The 18895-nt window shown below is 45.2% G+C and overlaps 1 protein-coding gene across 41 annotated transcripts in view; it reads left to right on the top strand.

The window, feature by feature from the left end:
- ank2b (ankyrin 2b, neuronal) overlaps positions 1–18895 on the top strand; it is a 202816-nt gene that overhangs the window by 178978 nt on the left and 4943 nt on the right. For 39 of the 41 annotated variants that reach the window (XM_070549708.1, XM_070549707.1, XM_070549730.1 and 36 more), the window contains 5 exons: positions 2171–11000; positions 14289–15203; positions 16803–16895; positions 17282–17365; positions 17452–17616. In XM_070549708.1, the coding sequence (XP_070405809.1) occupies positions 2171–11000; positions 14289–15203; positions 16803–16895; positions 17282–17365; positions 17452–17616 (10087 nt within the window). The remainder of the gene's footprint in view (positions 1–2170; positions 11001–14288; positions 15204–16802; positions 16896–17281; positions 17366–17451; positions 17617–18895) is intronic. The other 2 variants (XM_070549727.1, XM_070549728.1) reach the window with 2 other exon arrangements.

Genomic DNA, 18895 nt, shown 5'->3' with positions numbered 1-18895 from the left:
AATTATGTGAGTGAATTTGTTCCTATAACAAAATTTTGCTCATACTGAAGATTTCTCTAATTTACAATATTCCTCTGTCTCTAACCAGATTTAAGTTACAAGCTCTTTAAATAGTGATGTAAAATTCATATTTTACTGAAAAAACTCTGGCGCCTAAAGGGTTATTAATTGTATGTGGCCTAAAGGCGTCACAGAGAGTTTGTCAGGATCATTTTGTCATTCAGCTGCTGTTGGAGACAAATGTAAACATGACATTTTTTCCATTGAAGAAGAAGAAGAAGAAAGTATCATTTCTATAGCGCCTCTCAAGATAAAATCACGAGGCGCTTCACAAAAACAAAAATGTAAAAATATAAAAAAAGCATTTAGAAAATGTTTAAAAATACATTTAAAATGAGCAAAAATAGACAATTGTGATTAAAAAAAAGTTTAGGAAGCGAGAGAGTGAATAGGAAAGAGGGAAATCAGTGGATCCTGAGGAAGGTGGAATAGGTGGGGAGAGCAGAATAAAGAGAGAGAGGTGAAGAAGGTCATACAAAAGCCAGCTTGAACAAGTGAGTCTTCAGCTGCTTTTTAACGGAGACCACTGAGTCCACTGATCCAGAGTCTGGTGGCCACAGCAGCAAATGATCTGTCACCTTTGACCTTTAGCCTGGTGCTGCACAACCAGTAGGCTTTGATCACTGGACCTCAGGGACCTGCTGGGGGTGTAGGGACTGAGAAGATCACCAATGTAAGATGGTGCTTGTCCATGTAAGGCCCTATAGGCCAGAACCAGGATCTTGAAATGAACCCTGAAGTTGACTGGCAGCCAGTGAAGCTGGAGGAGAAGCGGGGTGATGTGGGTGTGTTTGGAGGACTTGGTCAGAAGCCGAGCACAGGCGTTCTGAACCACCTGTAGACGGTTCAGGGAGGTTCTGCTCAGACACGTGAAAAGAGAGTTACAGTAGTCTAAGCGTGAGGAGATGAAGGTGTGGAGAACTGTCTCAAGTTCAGAGCGGGACAGAATGGGACTCAGCTTAGCAACGTTCCTGAGATGGAAGAAGGAAGAGCGAACAAGAGAACTGACATGAGAGCTGGGTCAAAGGTCACGCCAAGATTCCTGACAGAAGGTTTGGCGTGAGAAGCAAGCTGACCAAGAGAGTCTCTGACTTTGGGAACCAGCTTGTCTGGGGCACAGATGAGGATCTCAGTCTTATCTTCATTCAGCTGAAGAAAGCTCCCAGCCATCCAGGTTTTGATAGAGTCTAAGCAGGTGTGTAACAGCTGCCGCTTAGACATCTCATGGGACTTAAAAGAGATGTACAGTTGGATGTCATCTGCATAAAGATGGTAGGAGATTCCTTTGAAGGAGCTCAGGATGTGCTGAAGAGGAAGCAGATAGGAGGAGGAAGAGCAGAGGCCCCAGCACAGAACCTTGTGGGACACCATGGGTAAGGGAGGTGGTGGAGGACCTAAACTTGGAGACGGCCACAGAAAAGGAGCACTCAGAGAGATAAGAGGAGAACCACTCTAGAGCAGATCCTGATAGGCCTACCCAGTCTCTCAGCCTCTCCAGTAGCAGGTGATGGTCAACAGTGTCAAAGGCTGCAGTCAGGTCCAGCAGGACCAGAACAGAACAGTCCCCTGCATCACTGTGAGTCAGAAGGCCATTAGAGACCCTAAGAAGAGCTGTTTCAGTAGAATGAGCTCTACGAAAACCTGACTGGAAGCTATCATAGATGTTATGTTCATCAAGAGCAGCTGTGAGTTGTTTAGCCACAACCTTTTCCAAGATCTTGGAGCTATTGCTAACTTAAATTGAAGTACTTAGGGTTAGAAAATGTTTATAGCTTATGTGTTCATGATAGAAGATTTGTGATGTTAGTAACCTAAATGATTTATTTTGTTCCTCTCTTTTAATATGGGGACCTCGCATATACCTGTATCGGTTTATATCGGACACTATCAGCTATCGAACAACCCTAAAAAACCCAATATCTATCATGCCTAACGAAAACATTTTTTCAAAAGTTTTTCTAATGTTTCGACATTGAAAAGTGTGAAAATCATGTTATTTTTGGTTTAACCTGTAACTTTAATTGCTAAATGCTTCGCTTATGTTAGCATTTCTCACATTAATGCAATTGTTTTCATCATTGTCACAATCAAAATGCTCCTTGTTTTGCAGCTCATCTCAGAGAATACACAAGGAAGTGACAGACTCAGAACAGTTGGGAAGTTATAAGCAAGTAAGTGCTTTCTTCACATTGTACCGCGCTTCTCCCTACAACCTCCGCTCCCATGTGATAGATCCTGTGTACAAAGGAAGGCCCAAGTTATGTGCCCATGTTGCTCCTTTTGAACCACGTTGTGATGACGGGGCTGCTGGGGTTGAGGGAGCAGAAGGGGGAGAGGACTGGAGTTTGGAGTGTCTGCGACCCACCCACGTCCCAAATGACTTAGCTACATTGCCTTGGCGAGAGACAACCATTATCTCTCGAACGGGTGTGTGTGAAGATCGACCACTGTCCATGACGGATTTTGGTGACAGCTTGGCTGAGTGTGAAGAGGTTGAACAAGACTTCAGGAAACTGTCTATGGAGCTTGTAGAAACTGGAAAAGTGTCATTTGTTCAGCCAAGTGAAGAATTTCACCATCACACATCAGGAGCCCAAGTGCAAGGAGAATGGGTGCATTCCAAACAGGCAGACCCTAGCCATGTGGAGACGGTGTCACATAGGCTTTATGAAGTCCTCTATGGATGCCATGCTGAGATGGTGGAAGCCAATAGTGAAGATGTGTCCTCTAGTGACATCATTCAAGCTGTCAAGAAGGATGAGGCGCAGGAAGATGCCAGACACACAAAGGCTGAAGAAATGTCTAGCTCAGGGGATGACACTGATGTTTACCGAGGTTTACTTTCGGCTGATGTTGATGTCAGATCTATGTATGACACCGATCAGAATGTGTCCAGTCAGGGATTAGTTGATGTCCACTCTAACCAGTCAGATTTGGTGTTTCAGAAGCAGAAAGTTGTTGATGTAGACGAGTCAGCTGATTCAGTAGAAAGTGTCTCAGTCCTACCAGGCGTGGAGTACAACTTTGTGATTACACTACCTCTCATACAAACAAGATGTGATGCACCTGAATATGAATCAGTATCTGATCACATTTCTGTCATTCAGAGTTTGACTCCAGCTGAACGTTGTCCCGATCCTGTAATATGTCTGACAGAGACCCCATCCCCAGAGTCTGTTACACCAGCGAATGAGCTGAGCTTCCCTCCACCTGATTCTCTAGTACCACAGTTTAGGCCCTTGTCTCCACTCCCACCGGTCATCCCATGTGAACCAACAGATGCCAGGATGGGGGGTTCTCCTTTTCAGTTTACACTAGAAGCAGAGGAGAGGCCTTTAACTCCAATGGTTTCAAATAGGAAACCGTTTGGAAGACCAGTATCACCGTGCAGTGGCTACAGCGATGAAAGGGCCCTTTCACCTCAGTCGTTAAGTTTCGACGTAGAAGATAGAGCGTCATCACCTGAATCTGTTAAACTGGAAACATTGTGTTGGCTTTTTACACCAGGTCTACATGATGGTCCTGATCTCTATGGCATCAGGTCTTCATCTCCTGAATCCACCAGGTCTATGAGTGCATGTTGCTGTCTTTCACCAGACTCCCCTGTACAGGATTTCAGACTTTCTCCTTCGGAGCCTTTAACATTTCACTATAGATCATCGACACCTGAGTCAGAGTCGTCCCTCCTGGAAGGTGAAGTAGGGCTTTCCTCAGTGCTCTCTGAGAACAGGCCCACATCACCAGAATCTGCTGTGAGCGAATGTGGACCACTGTCACCCGATTCTCCTCTGCCCGAGTTCTGCTTCAGCTGTACTGACCCGGTAACCCTCCCATTAGGAGGGAGCATCAGCTCACCCGAGTCTTTCTGCTCGGATGTAGAGCACAGCTGTCCGTCCCCGGCATTGTTTAATCATGAAGACAGACCTTTATCACCTTCATCTGGAGGTGATCCTGAAACCTTCTTACCTGTCGGTCAATGTTCCCCCCCAGAGTCAGATAACGCTGCAAAGGTAGCGTTGGGTCCTAAACCCGACGTTCACAGACACACACCACAGACACCAGTTGAGGTCATGTCCGAGAATGGTGAAGACTGGGTCGTTATTACTTCATCTGATGTTAAGAAACGTTCCCTCTCTCCAGATTCAGTGTCTACATACAGGCCAGTGTCACCGGAGTCAGCAGTGAGGTCAAACACCCCCGAGTCAGACTCAGTTAAAGTCTTACCTGATGGGTGTCAGCCTGGCACCGTCACACAGTCAGCTGGAGATGAGGTCATGTTGACTAACAGAATTAAAACTGAGCTAAACCATCATGTGCCAGAAGCAGAAAGATCAGATGGAAACACCTCTAGTCCTGTAAAGGAGGGGCACATCTGTAGAAAAAAGTCTAAGAAATGTAGAAAACACAAAAGACATGTTTTTTGTAAAACGAGCGGTGAGACACAACCATCTGGTGACAGCATGATGTCCTCATCACCGCAGCTTGAAGAGGTAAACTTACCCTTATCCACGCGTGAATCCGAAGTAGGTGAAGAGTCTGAACCTTCACGCCTACCTGAACATGCCCAACCAGCTGGACCGCGGAAGCTCATCTCCCAAATCCGTGACCCGCAGTATTCAAGAGAAGTGTTTGTCAGAGACAAAGGAACGCTTCGGCTCTGTGGCACAAGGTCAGTGTCATGTGAGGACATATCCGGAAGGCCTGGTGAAGATAAAGAGGCTCGTTTACCTTTAGATGTTTTCTCAGGATCCCTGTCATTTGAGTCTGAAGCAGAATATAAACCGTTGTCACCAGAAACACCGATGCAGCTGAACACAATTAGGCCACAGGCAGGAGACGACCTCCAAGCATCTGACTCCCCCTCTCTCCCCGCTCCTTCACAACATTATGTCAGCTCACTGGAGTCGGCCCGGTCAGATCTGGAACTGGAGACTGATGTAAACGTGTCACAGCTTTTAGACTTCAGACCATCCTCTCGTGCTTCGGTCTCATCTAGTTTACTGTCCGCTGACTCGCCCATTCCCAACTGTGGAGTGTTTTTTTCTGGTTCCTTTGAAGGCGCTACGTCTGTTCAGTCATCATTTGGATCCGTTTCCCCAGATTTAGATTGTGAAACGGTCTCTTTGGCTCCACTTTTCACTGAAAACAGGCCGCTCTCTTCAAACTCAGTTGATGGACACCTTTCATCTGAGTCTCCCATCCCAGACTTTGGACAGGTGGTACTAAACTCCCATGGCTTTTCCTTAGTGGAGAAATCTTCATCTCCAGTCTCAGTTAGTTCAGATATGATGTGTAGGTCTGTGTCACTGGAATCCGTATTTGGTGACAGTCGGTCTCCATCAGTAGATTCTTTAGATGAAAACGGACCAGACGCCCATGCTTTCACCTCTGTTGAGAAAACCTCGTCGCCCGTTTCTGTCTCCTCTGACTTGTATTACAGGTCTGTCTCTCGGGAATCTTTATTTGGTGACAGCCGGCCTCCATCGATAGACTCGGTTGATGAAAATAGGCCACTCCCACCAGAATCACCAGTTCCAGAATTCAGACCGGTTTTACCAGAAACTCATAGGACCCCACTTGAGATGGTCTCCTCACCAGTGTCATTTGTCTCAGATCTAGAACATAGATGTTCCTCTCCGTGGGTCTGCTCTGATAGGAGAACGTCACCTGATTTCTTGCCTTCTGCAGAAGATGACACCATTGATTCACCAATACCAGAGTTCACAGCGGAATTCACAGAATCGCCGTCCATTGCTCCACATCGATTATCATCTCCTGATTCTGTGATTTCTAATGATGATTATGCGCGGTCCGAGGTAGACGCAAGTATTTCCAAACAGGGAGCTGATGCAGAGGTACAGGTTTCTGACAACACACACAGACTGTGGAGTAATAAGGGGCAATCTGCAAAAACTATTAGAGTCCCCGTCTACAAACTAGCGTATGATGCTGAGTTTCGGAAGCTTATTTCTCAAATATGTGATCCTCAATATTCCGGGGAGACATTTTTTAGTAAAACTGGGGTTTTTGAGTATGTTGGAACAAAAGTTGAATGTGTGTCAGAGGACTCAGGGCAGCATATGAGCTCTGATTGTGGGCATTGGTCTGCTCAAGAAAATAGATCAATAAATGTCCAAAGATCCAGTTCTTTAGATCCTTTGAAGTTCTCAGGCTTAGATTCCATAGTTCCTACAGTTTCCAGAGACCTTGCCAAGATGCCTGACTTTGAGGCAGGCGAGGAACATGAACTTTCCATGTCCACAGTTGTCAGCGAAAGCAAATTTTCGTCAGCAGATGAAATGAGGCCGTTATCACCAGATTCACCTGTACCCGACTTCAGATGGGATGAATCACAACTGAATACAGCTGGGTCAGTGTACAGGTCTTCTTCACCCGAGTCAGTGCTGTCAGATGCTGAATATGGTTTCTCAACGCCGTTGGTCTTTGTAGAGCAGAGACCAGACTCATCTGCTTCCCCCATATCTGATTCCACACAGGTTTCACCTCACCCCCTCGTGGTTGTACCCACTGGTAGTCTGCTGTCAGATCCAGGTGAAGGACATGAAAGTGACCTGTTTGCATTAGTACCAGATGAGCATCAAACTAAGTCACTTGATTTAGGGGGGTCCAAAGATGAACGCCAGGCCCTGTCACCAGATCCAGCTGGAGCTCAACCCAGTGTTAGAGTTGTAGAAAGGTTCCCCTCCTTTGTTGAGTTTAGACCAGCATCTCTTGAATCTGTTCCATCAAATGTTGAGGCTACACCTTTAATCAGTTTATCAAGTGAAACTCAAAGAACGGATGCTTCACAGTCAGAGCGACTACAGGAAGACAGATGTTTGTCACCCGATTCTGAGTCCAAGTGTGGGTCTTCTTCACCTGTTTGCCTTTTTCTTAGATCGTCTCCTGAGTCAACCATCTCTGTAGATCAGTTCAGAGCTCTCCCACCAGACACTCCTGTTCCAGAGTTTAGAAAGGTGCCACCAGGCTCCATGAACACAGGGCAGACATCTTCATCTCCAGGGTTGGAGTCATCAGACTTAGAAGAAACAAAAATGAATGATGTGACTTTGGATGACCAGCCGTCATCTCCCGACTCCTCATCACCGCCCTGTAACCACAGAAAACTTTCACTTGATTCCCCAGTACCCGAGTTTAGTCACGTGTTACCAGTTAGTTGCATGGTACCTGATCCAAGTGGTTACGTGTCAGTATCGCCCAACTCTGTTGACTCAGAGGTAGAACTTGCTCCATTCATTTCTTCGTTGTTTGAAGCTATAGAAAGAAGAGATTCTTTAGGGTCAGTTGATTCTTTGTGTGATGACCAACGTCTGTCTCCAGAGTCTCCGGTACCTCAGTACACTTATGATAAAGCACCCCTAATGACATGTAGATCTGCATCTCCTGGGTCAGTCTCATCCGGTGAAGATCCTGGGGCAGATGTCTTATCCTGGATTTTTGAAAGCAGAACAGAACCTCCTGGTTCAACAGCATTTGAAGAAGAACTCGGACCAGATTCACCAATTCCTGAGTTTACCCACGTGCTGCAGAGTGTGTCCATGTCTCACTTTACCGTAAGATCCACATCTTCTGAGTCTCTTTTTTCAGTTGAGGATTCAGAGACTAGTGTGAGTATTTCTTGTCTTTGTGAGGACAGAGCGATTTATCCTGGTTCCAGTGCGTCCATAGACCATTTCAGACCAGACTCACCCATTCCTGTATTTGAACGTCACGGGTCTAGAATACATTATGTTGATTTGTTGTCCTCTTCTCCTGAATCAGTAGAAAGTCCAGAGACGGATTTGTGTACGAGTTGGCTTTTTGAAGACAGAGCGATTTCGCCCAGTTCGTCTGCATCCAGACCGCTTTCACGTGATTCCCCTATTCCTGAATTTACACGAGCACTACAAGAGCATTACATGTGTAACATTGCCTCAAGGTCAACATCGCCTGAATCACAGGCGTCAGATTTGGAAATAGGATTGTGTTCGTCAGTACTCAGTGCCGATCGTCCTGAATCACCTGAATGTTTTGCATCTCCTTCTAAACATAGACTCCTTTCTCCCGATTCACCTGTACCAGACTTCAGACACGATCTTACAGACACATGTCGTCAATTCGGTGCTTACGGGTCATCATCACCTGAGTCAGAGGCTTCAGACATAGAATATGCCCCATTGATATCATTTGATTGTGATGACAGGTTGGATCCCCCAGTATTGGACCTCTCTGAGACAGGCTTTAGATGTTTGCCTCCTGATTCTCCATTACCACAATATGTCCCGGTTGTAGCCACAAATGCTTGGGTAAGAAACAGATCCACGTCCCCTGAGTCAGTGTTTTCAGAAGATAGTTCAGAGATGGATTTGTGTACACCGTGGCTTTTTGAAGACAGAGCAGTGTCTCCCAGATCTGTGACATCTGAAGGGCATTATGGACCAGAATCACCCATTCCTAATTTTGTACTTTATGAATCTACTGTGCTTCATCTTGAGGGAAGATCCCTGCCACCGGGATCTGTGTTTGAAGACTTGGAATGTGATGTTTCATCTACCAGATATTCTCCAGAACCATTGTGGTCAATTAGACTTTCTCCAGATTCGCCTTTTAATCACTTTGTGAAACCTGTATCTGAATTTCCTGTGAACATAGGCGAAAGTAGGTCGACGTCCCCCAAGTCATCATGCTCAGAGATCGAATACTTGGTTTTAAGTCTCGGATCAAAGTTTAATGACGATAGACCCCCTTCACCAGGCTCAGGAGCATCTAGAGATGAATACCAGGCTTTGTCACCAGACTCACCAATACCCGAGTACAAAACAGCCGTGCTTGAGCGTGTTATTGTAAACGATGGGTATCAATCACCCTCCCCTGAATTCGTTGAATCTGATGTTGAGTATGCATCGGGTGAACTTTTGATGTCTGTGGGATTTGGTGTTGACGACAGGCCCGACTCTCCTCAATCATTTGACTCAGCACAAGAGAGGCCACCCTCTGCTGATTCTGTACCAGAACACAAAGCAATGTCACCCAGCGAGCTGTTATCACTTGCTAACATTGGAACAGTAGCTCCAGAGTCTACTCAGTCAGTTGATGAAAACAGAAGGTTATCTCCAGACTCACCCTTCCCTTGGTTTACTCACAACTTTATTGATACTGTGGAAGGAAATAAGAGGGTTTCGTCTCCAGAGTCATTACTGTCAGATTCAGAGTATAATTTGGTATATTCTGATTCATTTGACATAGACATTAATGACAAGAGGACGTTGTCCCCTCTGTCCCAAAAGTCAGACTATGAAAACAAACCCCTGACTCCTGAATCTCCTGATTTGACAAAGACAGTTGTGGAAACTGTAACAGCGATGAACATCGCACCTACAGATGTTTTAGATTCTGATGTTTCGTCACAATACTCCATTCCATTTTGTACAGATGAGAGGTCAAATTCACCAGAATGTCTCGAGTCAGTGAGGAAAGACCTATTAACTTCTTATTTACCGGTGAATAAAACCAGTGAGAAGGTAGCCTTTACTGTTGCAGAGCACAGTTTTGTTTATGATGCTCACCTGCGTAGGATGATTTCCCAGCAACACGATGCTCAGTATTCAGGCGAAATCTTTAACATTAAAGCAGGGCTCAGTGGTAGGGCAGGAGGATATGGTGATGATGAAAACAGAGTGGGCGAGCAGGAGTCCATTTCTGTTCTGCCACATTCAGATGTGACAAATCAGCTGACATCCACAGCTACGACTGACTCACATCCATCAGGGTCACCTCCACCAATGATCAAACGTACCTCATCTTTAGTGGCAGCTCCCTACACGCAGGCTAAGTACACACTTGAAATATTTGGGAAACAGGAAGATGAATGCACCTCACTGGTTTCCTTGTCTCCCACTGCACTCATGGTCGCAAGACCTCCTTCGCCAGAGTTGGTAAAGCCCAAGGTTATGTTTCGAGCCCTCTCACCAGATTCGCCATTACCAGATTTTAGTTTGGAACTGCCAGAATGTGTTAGATTTCTCCGATCTGTTTCATGTTCATCTGAAGCCTCGTCATGTGACATGGAACATTTTGAGTCAGACCTTTTAGATTTCAGGCCACCATTTGAGAGTCAGGGTGAGTCCGGACCCACGTCGTTCAAGATAGATATGTACATGGCTGACCAAAGAGCATCCTCTCCTGAATCAATGCCTGAGCTCGATGAGAACAGGTCACTTTCTCCGGATTCCCCAATTCCTCAGTTTACTTCAGCATTGGAGGAATATCTCTCTACATTTCATCGTTCATCATCAGCAGAGTCACTGGATTCAGATTCTGAGTTCATTGTTACATCAATGAAATCTGCAGATGCTAGCAGACCATCTTCACCTGAATCCATAGCTTCCATCAATGAATTCCGATGGCTGTTGCCAGACTCACCCGTACCTGAATTCATGAGAATACTGTCCTCCTATTTCATGGTTCCTACCCCCTTCGACAGATCATCTTCACCTGTGTCGTTGTCATCAGACTCTGAATTTGTGGCTTTGCCCGTTGACTGTTGGACTGATAATAACTCAAGACCGCCGAGCCCTGATAGTGTTGAGTTTCGTTATGCAGACAGTGATGGCACAGAACACATGGTATCCGCTTTATTGACTGACCAATTCTCACCGTTACCCATCACAAAGCTAACTAACATGTCAACTACCGAGGAAAGTTCTGGTAGAGAAAATCACGTTCCTGACCTGCAACAAATGAAGGAATCGCCGTCAGAAATCTGGACACACAAAGAACAAGCGTTGTATGGTGTAGAAGCTGGATCTTCTTCAGGTCTACCTGTTTGTGGAGAAACGATCAGGAAAGACTTGTCCCAAAAGCCACCATCCACTAATGATATGAACAGAAGACAGAGCCAACACACGGATTCTGCTGATCTGAAGACAGTCTCACGCAGGGTAAGGCTGGTAGCATGGGACTGTAGCAGAGACTCACTTGTTATGGATGGCTGAGTAAGACAACACTTGGATAAACTGGCATTGATGCTTGTTTGTGTGTATGTGGAAATTTAATTAATATTTATCATAACTAACCATTCTATGCAGGTTGGATTAATGATGTTAGGCATGTTTCCATGTCGGAACTTCAGGGTAAATTCTGGGAGGAGGAAATTGAGCAGAAGATAAAAAGTCTCGATCCTCTCAGCTGTCTGTCTCCATTTAAATTAGCCCTGTCAGGACTTTGCACAGATGTCAGCACATCGTAGCGATGGGTACCGAATTCGGTACTTTTTAAGGTACCGACCGAATTCCACAGTACCAACTGAGCACCGATTCACGTCATTTGAAACGGTGCCTCGTTTCGGTACCCGTCCTTCATAACGAGAACTTGCCTAGACAGCTGCGCATGCGCAAGAGCGTTATGTCGTCGGTCGCTGCGAGCCAGTTGTAAACAGAGCAGCATGGTGGAAAGAACACGCTAACGCTTGGGTCCACTTCACTAAATGTGATGGGTAACTGGGTGATGATGAAACCAATCAAATGAAAAAGGACGGCAAAAGGAATGAAGATACACAGTAAATTTAGTTCACAGTAAAGATGTTTGCTTCAGTTTAATTATCAGCTTATAAAACTACAAGGACGATGTTAAAATACAAACAGTTGTGTGTTATTTATCGTGATATTTATCAAATATGGTTATATATTGAGAAAAATATATTTAATTATAAAAGAGAATTAAAATATTAAACACTCAAAAGTATCTAAAATTGGTACCGTTAAGTACCGGTATCGATTCCTAGGTACCGAGAATTTGTACCGATTCGATTCAGATGTCAAAGGTACCCATCCCTAAATTCGCGACTGCTTCCACAGCGAGTCATCAGCGTCAAAAAGCGTCCACAGTAACATTAATAACATAAAATTTTTTATTCTATTAAGTTCATCATAATATATTTATCCATCGAGAGCACAAGAGCAGCTGCGTGATGTAAAATTAGGCATTCAATCAAATCAAATCAACTTTATTTATACAGCACTTTTCATACAAAAAAAATGCAACTCAAAGTGCTTCACAGATTAAAATGGCCCCATAGATCCCATATTCCCATCCCGGCCCCCCTCCCCAAGTATAGAACAATCGACAACTACACTTCCCCTCCCGCAACCATTTTCCAAGGTGAACGTACACTCACTCACCCACCCACCCACCCACCCACACACACACACACACACACACACACACACACACACACACACACACACACACACACACACACACACATGAACAACAGAGTAAACAATAGGCTGAGTTCAGATGGGTCAGGTAATGGATGACACATCATCAGCGGAGCCATCTGCCCTGACAGTAACAGATCCACAACAGCAGCCAAGACACCGGCTCATGACGCCCAGGGAGGGAGGGCAGAAACCCCCACCACTACCCGTGCACTACCCGAGGAGCGCCCCGTCCGCCGCCGCCGACCACTGGCCCCAAGGCAGAGGGCTCCGCAGAGGAAACACTGGAGGATTGAAATATATAACTGAAATAACAAAATCTAATATGGATAGAAGGTAACTGATAAAAAGTGATTATAAAGATAGTAAAAGAAAACAGAATCGTATAAAAACACTAAGATGTAAATAAAATAATAAAATTAAGTAAAAGAGATAAATAGGTTTATATATAAATAAAAAAATAAGACAAGAGATACAGTTAAACAGACTAGATAAATAGCCCTGAATTCAAATGACCTGAAGAAGCTCAGTTATTTACGGTCCTCTGTGAGACAACAAAGCATCACGGATGGAGTCGTTGTGGGGGGATTCTTCCGTGTTTTCTGGTGTCGGGAGTTTACAAATGGTGATTTTAAGCGTGATCGGTTCTCATTCTCTTTTGCTTCCATTCTGCCTCACAAGCACCTCTTGTAATTTTACCACTACCAATGTTATGGGCGACATCTGCTGAGGTCATTTCCTGCTGAATTACAGCCAAAAGTTCCACTCTGCTACTTCAGAGTACCAAACCCTGATCAGGAGCTCTGAAGTTCCTGAAAACAGCCCGGAAAAAGACAGTTTGGCCGGCCCAGTCCAGTGGAGACATGCATAAGCCGGGAACTTCCAGTAAATTTACTTTAGAGTTCCAATAGTAAAAACGCACTAGTGGGATAGCGAGGAACCTGCATGTGGTGGCTTTGTGTGGAGTTCTGTTTCAGCTTGTATCCCATTGGTTTGTGGCAGTTAACAGCTGGCTAGAGGCACCAAATCTTAACAAATATGCTCATTTCCAAGTTTAAATCTTAACTTTTGTAAGTAAGGCCTTTAGCGAGACATTTCAGATACAGTTGGGTCACATGGGCACATCATGTGATTGAAAGGTTTCGATAAGAATTATTTTCTTTCTCTCAAAGTGATCTCACATTCCTCACCCCTCTAACTCACAGAAATGAAATGCGGGTGAGATTGAGAAGTGTAGAGTTGCATCGACACGACGAGGCCCTGTGACTCATGTCACCAGTAAAGCTTGGTTTATGCTTGATGCGTCTGCGAGGTTCGCACGGCTCCGCGCGGCAAAATTGCGTCATTTTAACAACCACGCCACTCCACCGCGCCTCCGCACGGCCCAAACTTTCCGCACCGCGCACCTAGGAAATTTTCTAACCACGAGGACGGTCAGACGCGGAAAAACATGGCGGACCGGCAAGAACTAGCATGGCAGGAGTTCGTAAATACAGACATTTGTATGATTCAGCTCTCAGAGATCACCGTGATCAACATGTTGTTAATAATTCTTGGAGAGAAATAGCTCGCACTGTCGGAAAAGACGAGGACGCTGTTAAAAATGCTGGAATGCCATGTTGTAAACAACAGTAATTTTTACTTCTACTATGGTGTAGTGTTGGATGCATGCCGTAGAGCTCCATGCTGCCCCCTACAGTTTGGGAGAATATTGGCTCACCGCAGAGACAAGCCGCATGAACCATAAACGCTGCAAGTTGTGAAGCGCGTTCCGTCCGCGAGCCGCATCACCAAGCGGAAAGTAAATGCGTCAACCATAAGTCCCAGTAGAGACAACCTCTTCAGTGCTGTTCACCATTTGTCATCAACTGTTGCTGCTCAGTTAGTAACATAATGGCTGGATTAACCGTACATCGTTGTGAGTGATGACACTAACCTGATGCTCGGCTCATTCTACGGTGACCGTCTTGTTGATTTAGGATTGTCTTACGGAGATCATTCCACTTACAGGTACTCCCAGAAGAGATAGGCATTCTGACACATGACGATACATCATCAGCAAAAGATGGCAGCAAAAAGCGCAGGCCTGATGACCAGCCAATGACGCTGGTTCCCTTACAGCTGCCCGTTCAGAGTTCACTCACAACACATCGAACGGTTACTCCGGTCTTCCCCACAAGTGAGAAGGCCTCATGGGTAAAGCCGGACATGTCCAAGTGGGAGCTGTTTCCAACAGCGTCACCGTCTAGTGAGATGTCCTCTCCCCTGTCAGACCGGTCTTCAGTCCCACCAGAATACGAGGCAGTTGTTTCAGAAGATCAGAGACCATCTGGATGTAGCCACGTCTCATCCAGTGATTGTAGTCCAGCGGCTCCAGTGTCTCCAGTATTCAGCGATTCTGGCTCATTGCAGGTTGAGGCTCAACACACCATGGACAGAGTTACCGATGAGAACTGGCAGTTTTCCCCAGACTTTAAAAGAGTCCTCTCAGAATTTGAAAGAACTGCATCAGAACTTGCGTCCCAGGTTCCGAGCACCAAGCTGAAGAAACGGAGAAAGGCCTCCAAATCTCCACAGCATTCAGATTCAGATGTGGAATTCTTTGACTGTAAGCAAGATCTTTCAGAATCAGACGATGTGAAAGCAGAACACAGAGCTGCTTATCGTATCTCTGAACCCCTGACCCCCAGACTGAGCACACCTGATGCTGGGCTCGTGAAGGGAAGCCCAGAGTTTGCCATTCAGCCTTTCCTTGTGGTAGAGGATCACAGGAGGTTCTCCTCTGACAGTGAAAGTCTTGGTGGGTTTGCCTATGAGTCAGAGGCTTCACAGGAAGACGCCATAGAAGGTGTCCCACCAACATGTGAGGAGCTTCCCTCTAGGGATCAGGCAGGGTATTACGATGACGACGACTTCCTGGGAAGGGTAAGAGGCTGAGCATGAGCGTGGTGCTGCACTAGCTGGGGGCAAACTGACTGCCAGGGCCCTGCATTTATTAACCAGGAGGCTAAAATAGGTTTTAAGACGCTGAAACGTGCTTTTGTGTGCATGAAGGTCAAAAGTCAACGAGAAGAAAAGAGAGAACTTAACAGAAAAACATCATTTGTTGTGTTGTGATGAATTTGCAGTTTCGTTTTACAAACAGTGATAAAAGCTTCTAAAAGGGTCGTGTCAGACCTTTTTTCATCCGTAGATTTCTGCATGTGTGTGAACTCAAGACCCCGACTCACTCCTCCGTTCTTCTTCCGTTTCTGTTTGAGCTCCTCCGCATGATTGCATCACCGTTTCTTCTCTTCATCTCACATCACTTCCACCTTTAAAGGGACATTATGGAAGTTAGACAGTCAAAACATGTATAGAAATAATAAATGTCTTCTTCATACATTCTCCTGCAATGCCCTGGTCCTGTAGAATGAGCCCTGGCATTTTTACTGTGATTGCCTGTTTTTCTGTAAAATCACAGAAAAAGAGAGATGCTCGGGTCGAGCAGGCTGCTTCATGCGCGTTCACGCTCAGGCATAGCCCGTAGCATTTGCTATCCGTAGCTTTAGCAGCAGAGAGAGAGGCAGTGCCACTTTGTCGCTGTTCCTAACGCCTAGTGACAAAGCTAGCTACATTTCTGAGGACCCTTAGCTACTTTCTGTAGAACTTTCTTCTAGATATTTCCTGCAAATTAGCAACAAAATAGCCATTTTCACTCCGAGCCGTTCTTTGAACGTTGCTTCAGCTGTCATCAAGGATATAAATGTTACAGATACTGTGAATGCTACTAGAGTGTAGCTCACCTAGTAAGACATCGGACTCTCGTGCAGAAGACCTGGGTTTGATTCTGGATGTGAACATAGTTCATTTAGAGTTTCTTTTTTACATTAATGGTATATTTTTTTACAGTAAGACGCCCAAATTTTTATTTGAGACTCACCGAACGGCATTGAATTCACAGATAAAAAAGATGTGGGTTCAACTTTCATTTTGGAACAATTTTTCAAGCAAGGGAAGGGAATGATCTGAGCATGCAGGAGGACTGACCCATCATAAACCTTTGTCGGCTGTGCTGAAGAGAAAGGTACAGAACCAAATGATTTAATTAATTAGCTGCACGTTCTCCTGTCCTCCGGGCCCCACAAACACACACACACACACACACACACACACACACACACACACACACACACACACACACACACACACACACACACACACACACACACACACACAAGGGACTGTCTCAGCTGTTATTTTCGTTAAGGAGTGTGCACGTACAGCATGCGCGCCTCGTGCACGAGCCTACTATTGAAGCTGCCGTGTCGCTTTTGGCCTGAGGGGGCAATCACGAGCATAAAAATTCAAAAGTCTGTAAAGTCCCTTTAAACCTCAATTTGATTTCGTTCTGAGATTGATTTTTTTTATGTCTGGCAAACGGAAAACAGAAATGTGAGGTTACGAGAACAGCTGGAGCACTTTTGTGATGAAACTGTGCAAACCCAGAGGAATGACCCGTGCTGGTTGTGTGCCGTCTCCCAGGAGTTAGCAGAGGAGCTAGGGATGCCGTCTTCTGATAGCTCAGAGGAGGAGGTGCTGACTACCAGGGTGGTCCGACGCAGAATAATCATCCAGGTAAAATAAAAGCATGATGCAGCTCAGCAGTGGGAAGGAGGAGTGGCTGGAGGAGTGGTTGTTGTGGGTTTTTGGGGACTTGACCTTTGAGGTTAAGTTTGAACAAGAGAACAGCTCGAATGTTCATTAGATACAAATGATTTAGTTGAACGTGAGTAAAGGACACTTGTGAACAGAGAGCATCAGAGCCATGTTATGTGTGATCACACTCACTCCTCACTGTGTCCTGCTTTTATCTGATCTTTCTGGTTTTGGAGGTCATGATTTTACCTTTAGGCTGTAAAGGACAGAGTGGATGTTCTGGTGCTGCTTAGTGTAAACTGAGTTATTATACTGCTCTAATCATGTCGCAGGGCACTGATCACGTCTGATTTGTGTTTTTTCAGGCAGATCATCTGCCAGACATCCCCCCACGGACCATCACCGAGGAGAAGTACACAGATGAGCATGGAAACATGGTGGTGAAGAAGGTCAGGACCAGTAAAAGACTAAAGGTCCAAACTTGTGAATCACAGCAGGGCTTTAACAGGGAACTTCCTGCTCCCTTCTCCTCCAGATCACACGGAAGGTTATCCGTAAATACGTGTCTCCAGATGGCTCTGAAACACAGGATGTGACCATCGAGGGCTCTCACCAGGAGAGTGTGGCCGTAGAAGAGGGAGACAGGGTGTCCAGAGTGGTGAAGAGGACCGTGCTTCACAGTGAGGGAGAGCAAAAAGAGGTGGGGTCAGAGTGCTGAATCTCCTGCATCAGCTTCTGATGGAAAATAGACAGTGAAACTCCAGGATTTGAAAGTGCTGATAGATCTACGTCAAGTGGTCGCATGGACTCACCCATACTGGCTCGTGACGGGGAAGGCCGTTGTTGTTTTAGCGTCCAGAAACAGCAGAGGACGTCTCGGCTAACCCAAGTTAGCGTTAGCAGCTCGGCCACATGGCAGAAGCTCCTCCAGGCTTGAGTTATAGTCAGTAGGGCTGGGCGGATCGATCTAAAATATCAATAGTATCGATCTAACGTTGGTATTGAGTATTTATTAGATACCCATGTGATGGTATCGATTCAGTTTCTTCTAGCCTGGCAAGCCATGACATACTCACCGCTACAGATGTCGGTCAACGAGGCAGTCCACCAAACTCCGTCAAAGAAGATGCAAAACACATCCTTTTCCTAAATAAACGTTAGTACTTCTATCTGATCTTGACTCAAACAAAAGCCAAAGTCATAATAGTCCAAACTTGACGCCAAAGCCGTTTCAAACGAGCGGCTGACCGCCGACTAGTCACGTTTGTTTATTTTTCCCCAATAACATCCCGCCTACTTAGTGTTGCGATTGGCCCATGAAATCTATAGAGCGCCATGATTGGACCACTACAGAACGGCAGCCATCTTGATTTGTAGTTTACCTGGCTGATACCTGTGATTGGACCGTTTCGAGTGGCAGCCAGGTTTGTTTGCAGGGACTTCCCGTCTACCTCGCTAAAAGAGCGCTGTGATTGGCCCAAAAAAAATACCTTTAAAGCACTGGGATTGGAACGCCACGGATGTCAGTCAACGGGGCAGTCCGCCGTTACATAAAACAAAGTTACAGCGCTCCAGCACGAGACGAGAAAATCTTGAGCTTGTTAACCATTTTTAAACCATTTTGAGTTTCCTAATACAATTTTTATTTGCCTGAAAATGTTCCCTGTATTTTATTATCATCATGATTTATTTAAGGAAAACTTACCAAATAATTTAAACTTGACTTTTCAGACAAGATTCTCATATTGATGATGAATACATCATCAATATGAGAATCTTGTCTGAAACTCAAGTTTTATTGATCTTATTTATCTTAATAAATCCCACAAAACTAGATGGTACTAGATTAGTAGTAAAAAGTATCGGTATTGGTATCGGTATCGACAATACTAGCCCCTGTATTTACTTGCTATCGGATTGATACCAAATTTTGCAGTATCGTACAGCACCAATAGTCAGTACTGTTATCCAATCACAGG

This window comes from Nothobranchius furzeri, chromosome 3, assembly GCF_043380555.1.
Source record: "Nothobranchius furzeri strain GRZ-AD chromosome 3, NfurGRZ-RIMD1, whole genome shotgun sequence".
Classification (NCBI taxonomy): Eukaryota; Metazoa; Chordata; class Actinopteri; order Cyprinodontiformes; family Nothobranchiidae; genus Nothobranchius; species Nothobranchius furzeri.
This window is presented reverse-complemented; position numbering and strand designations above follow the sequence as displayed.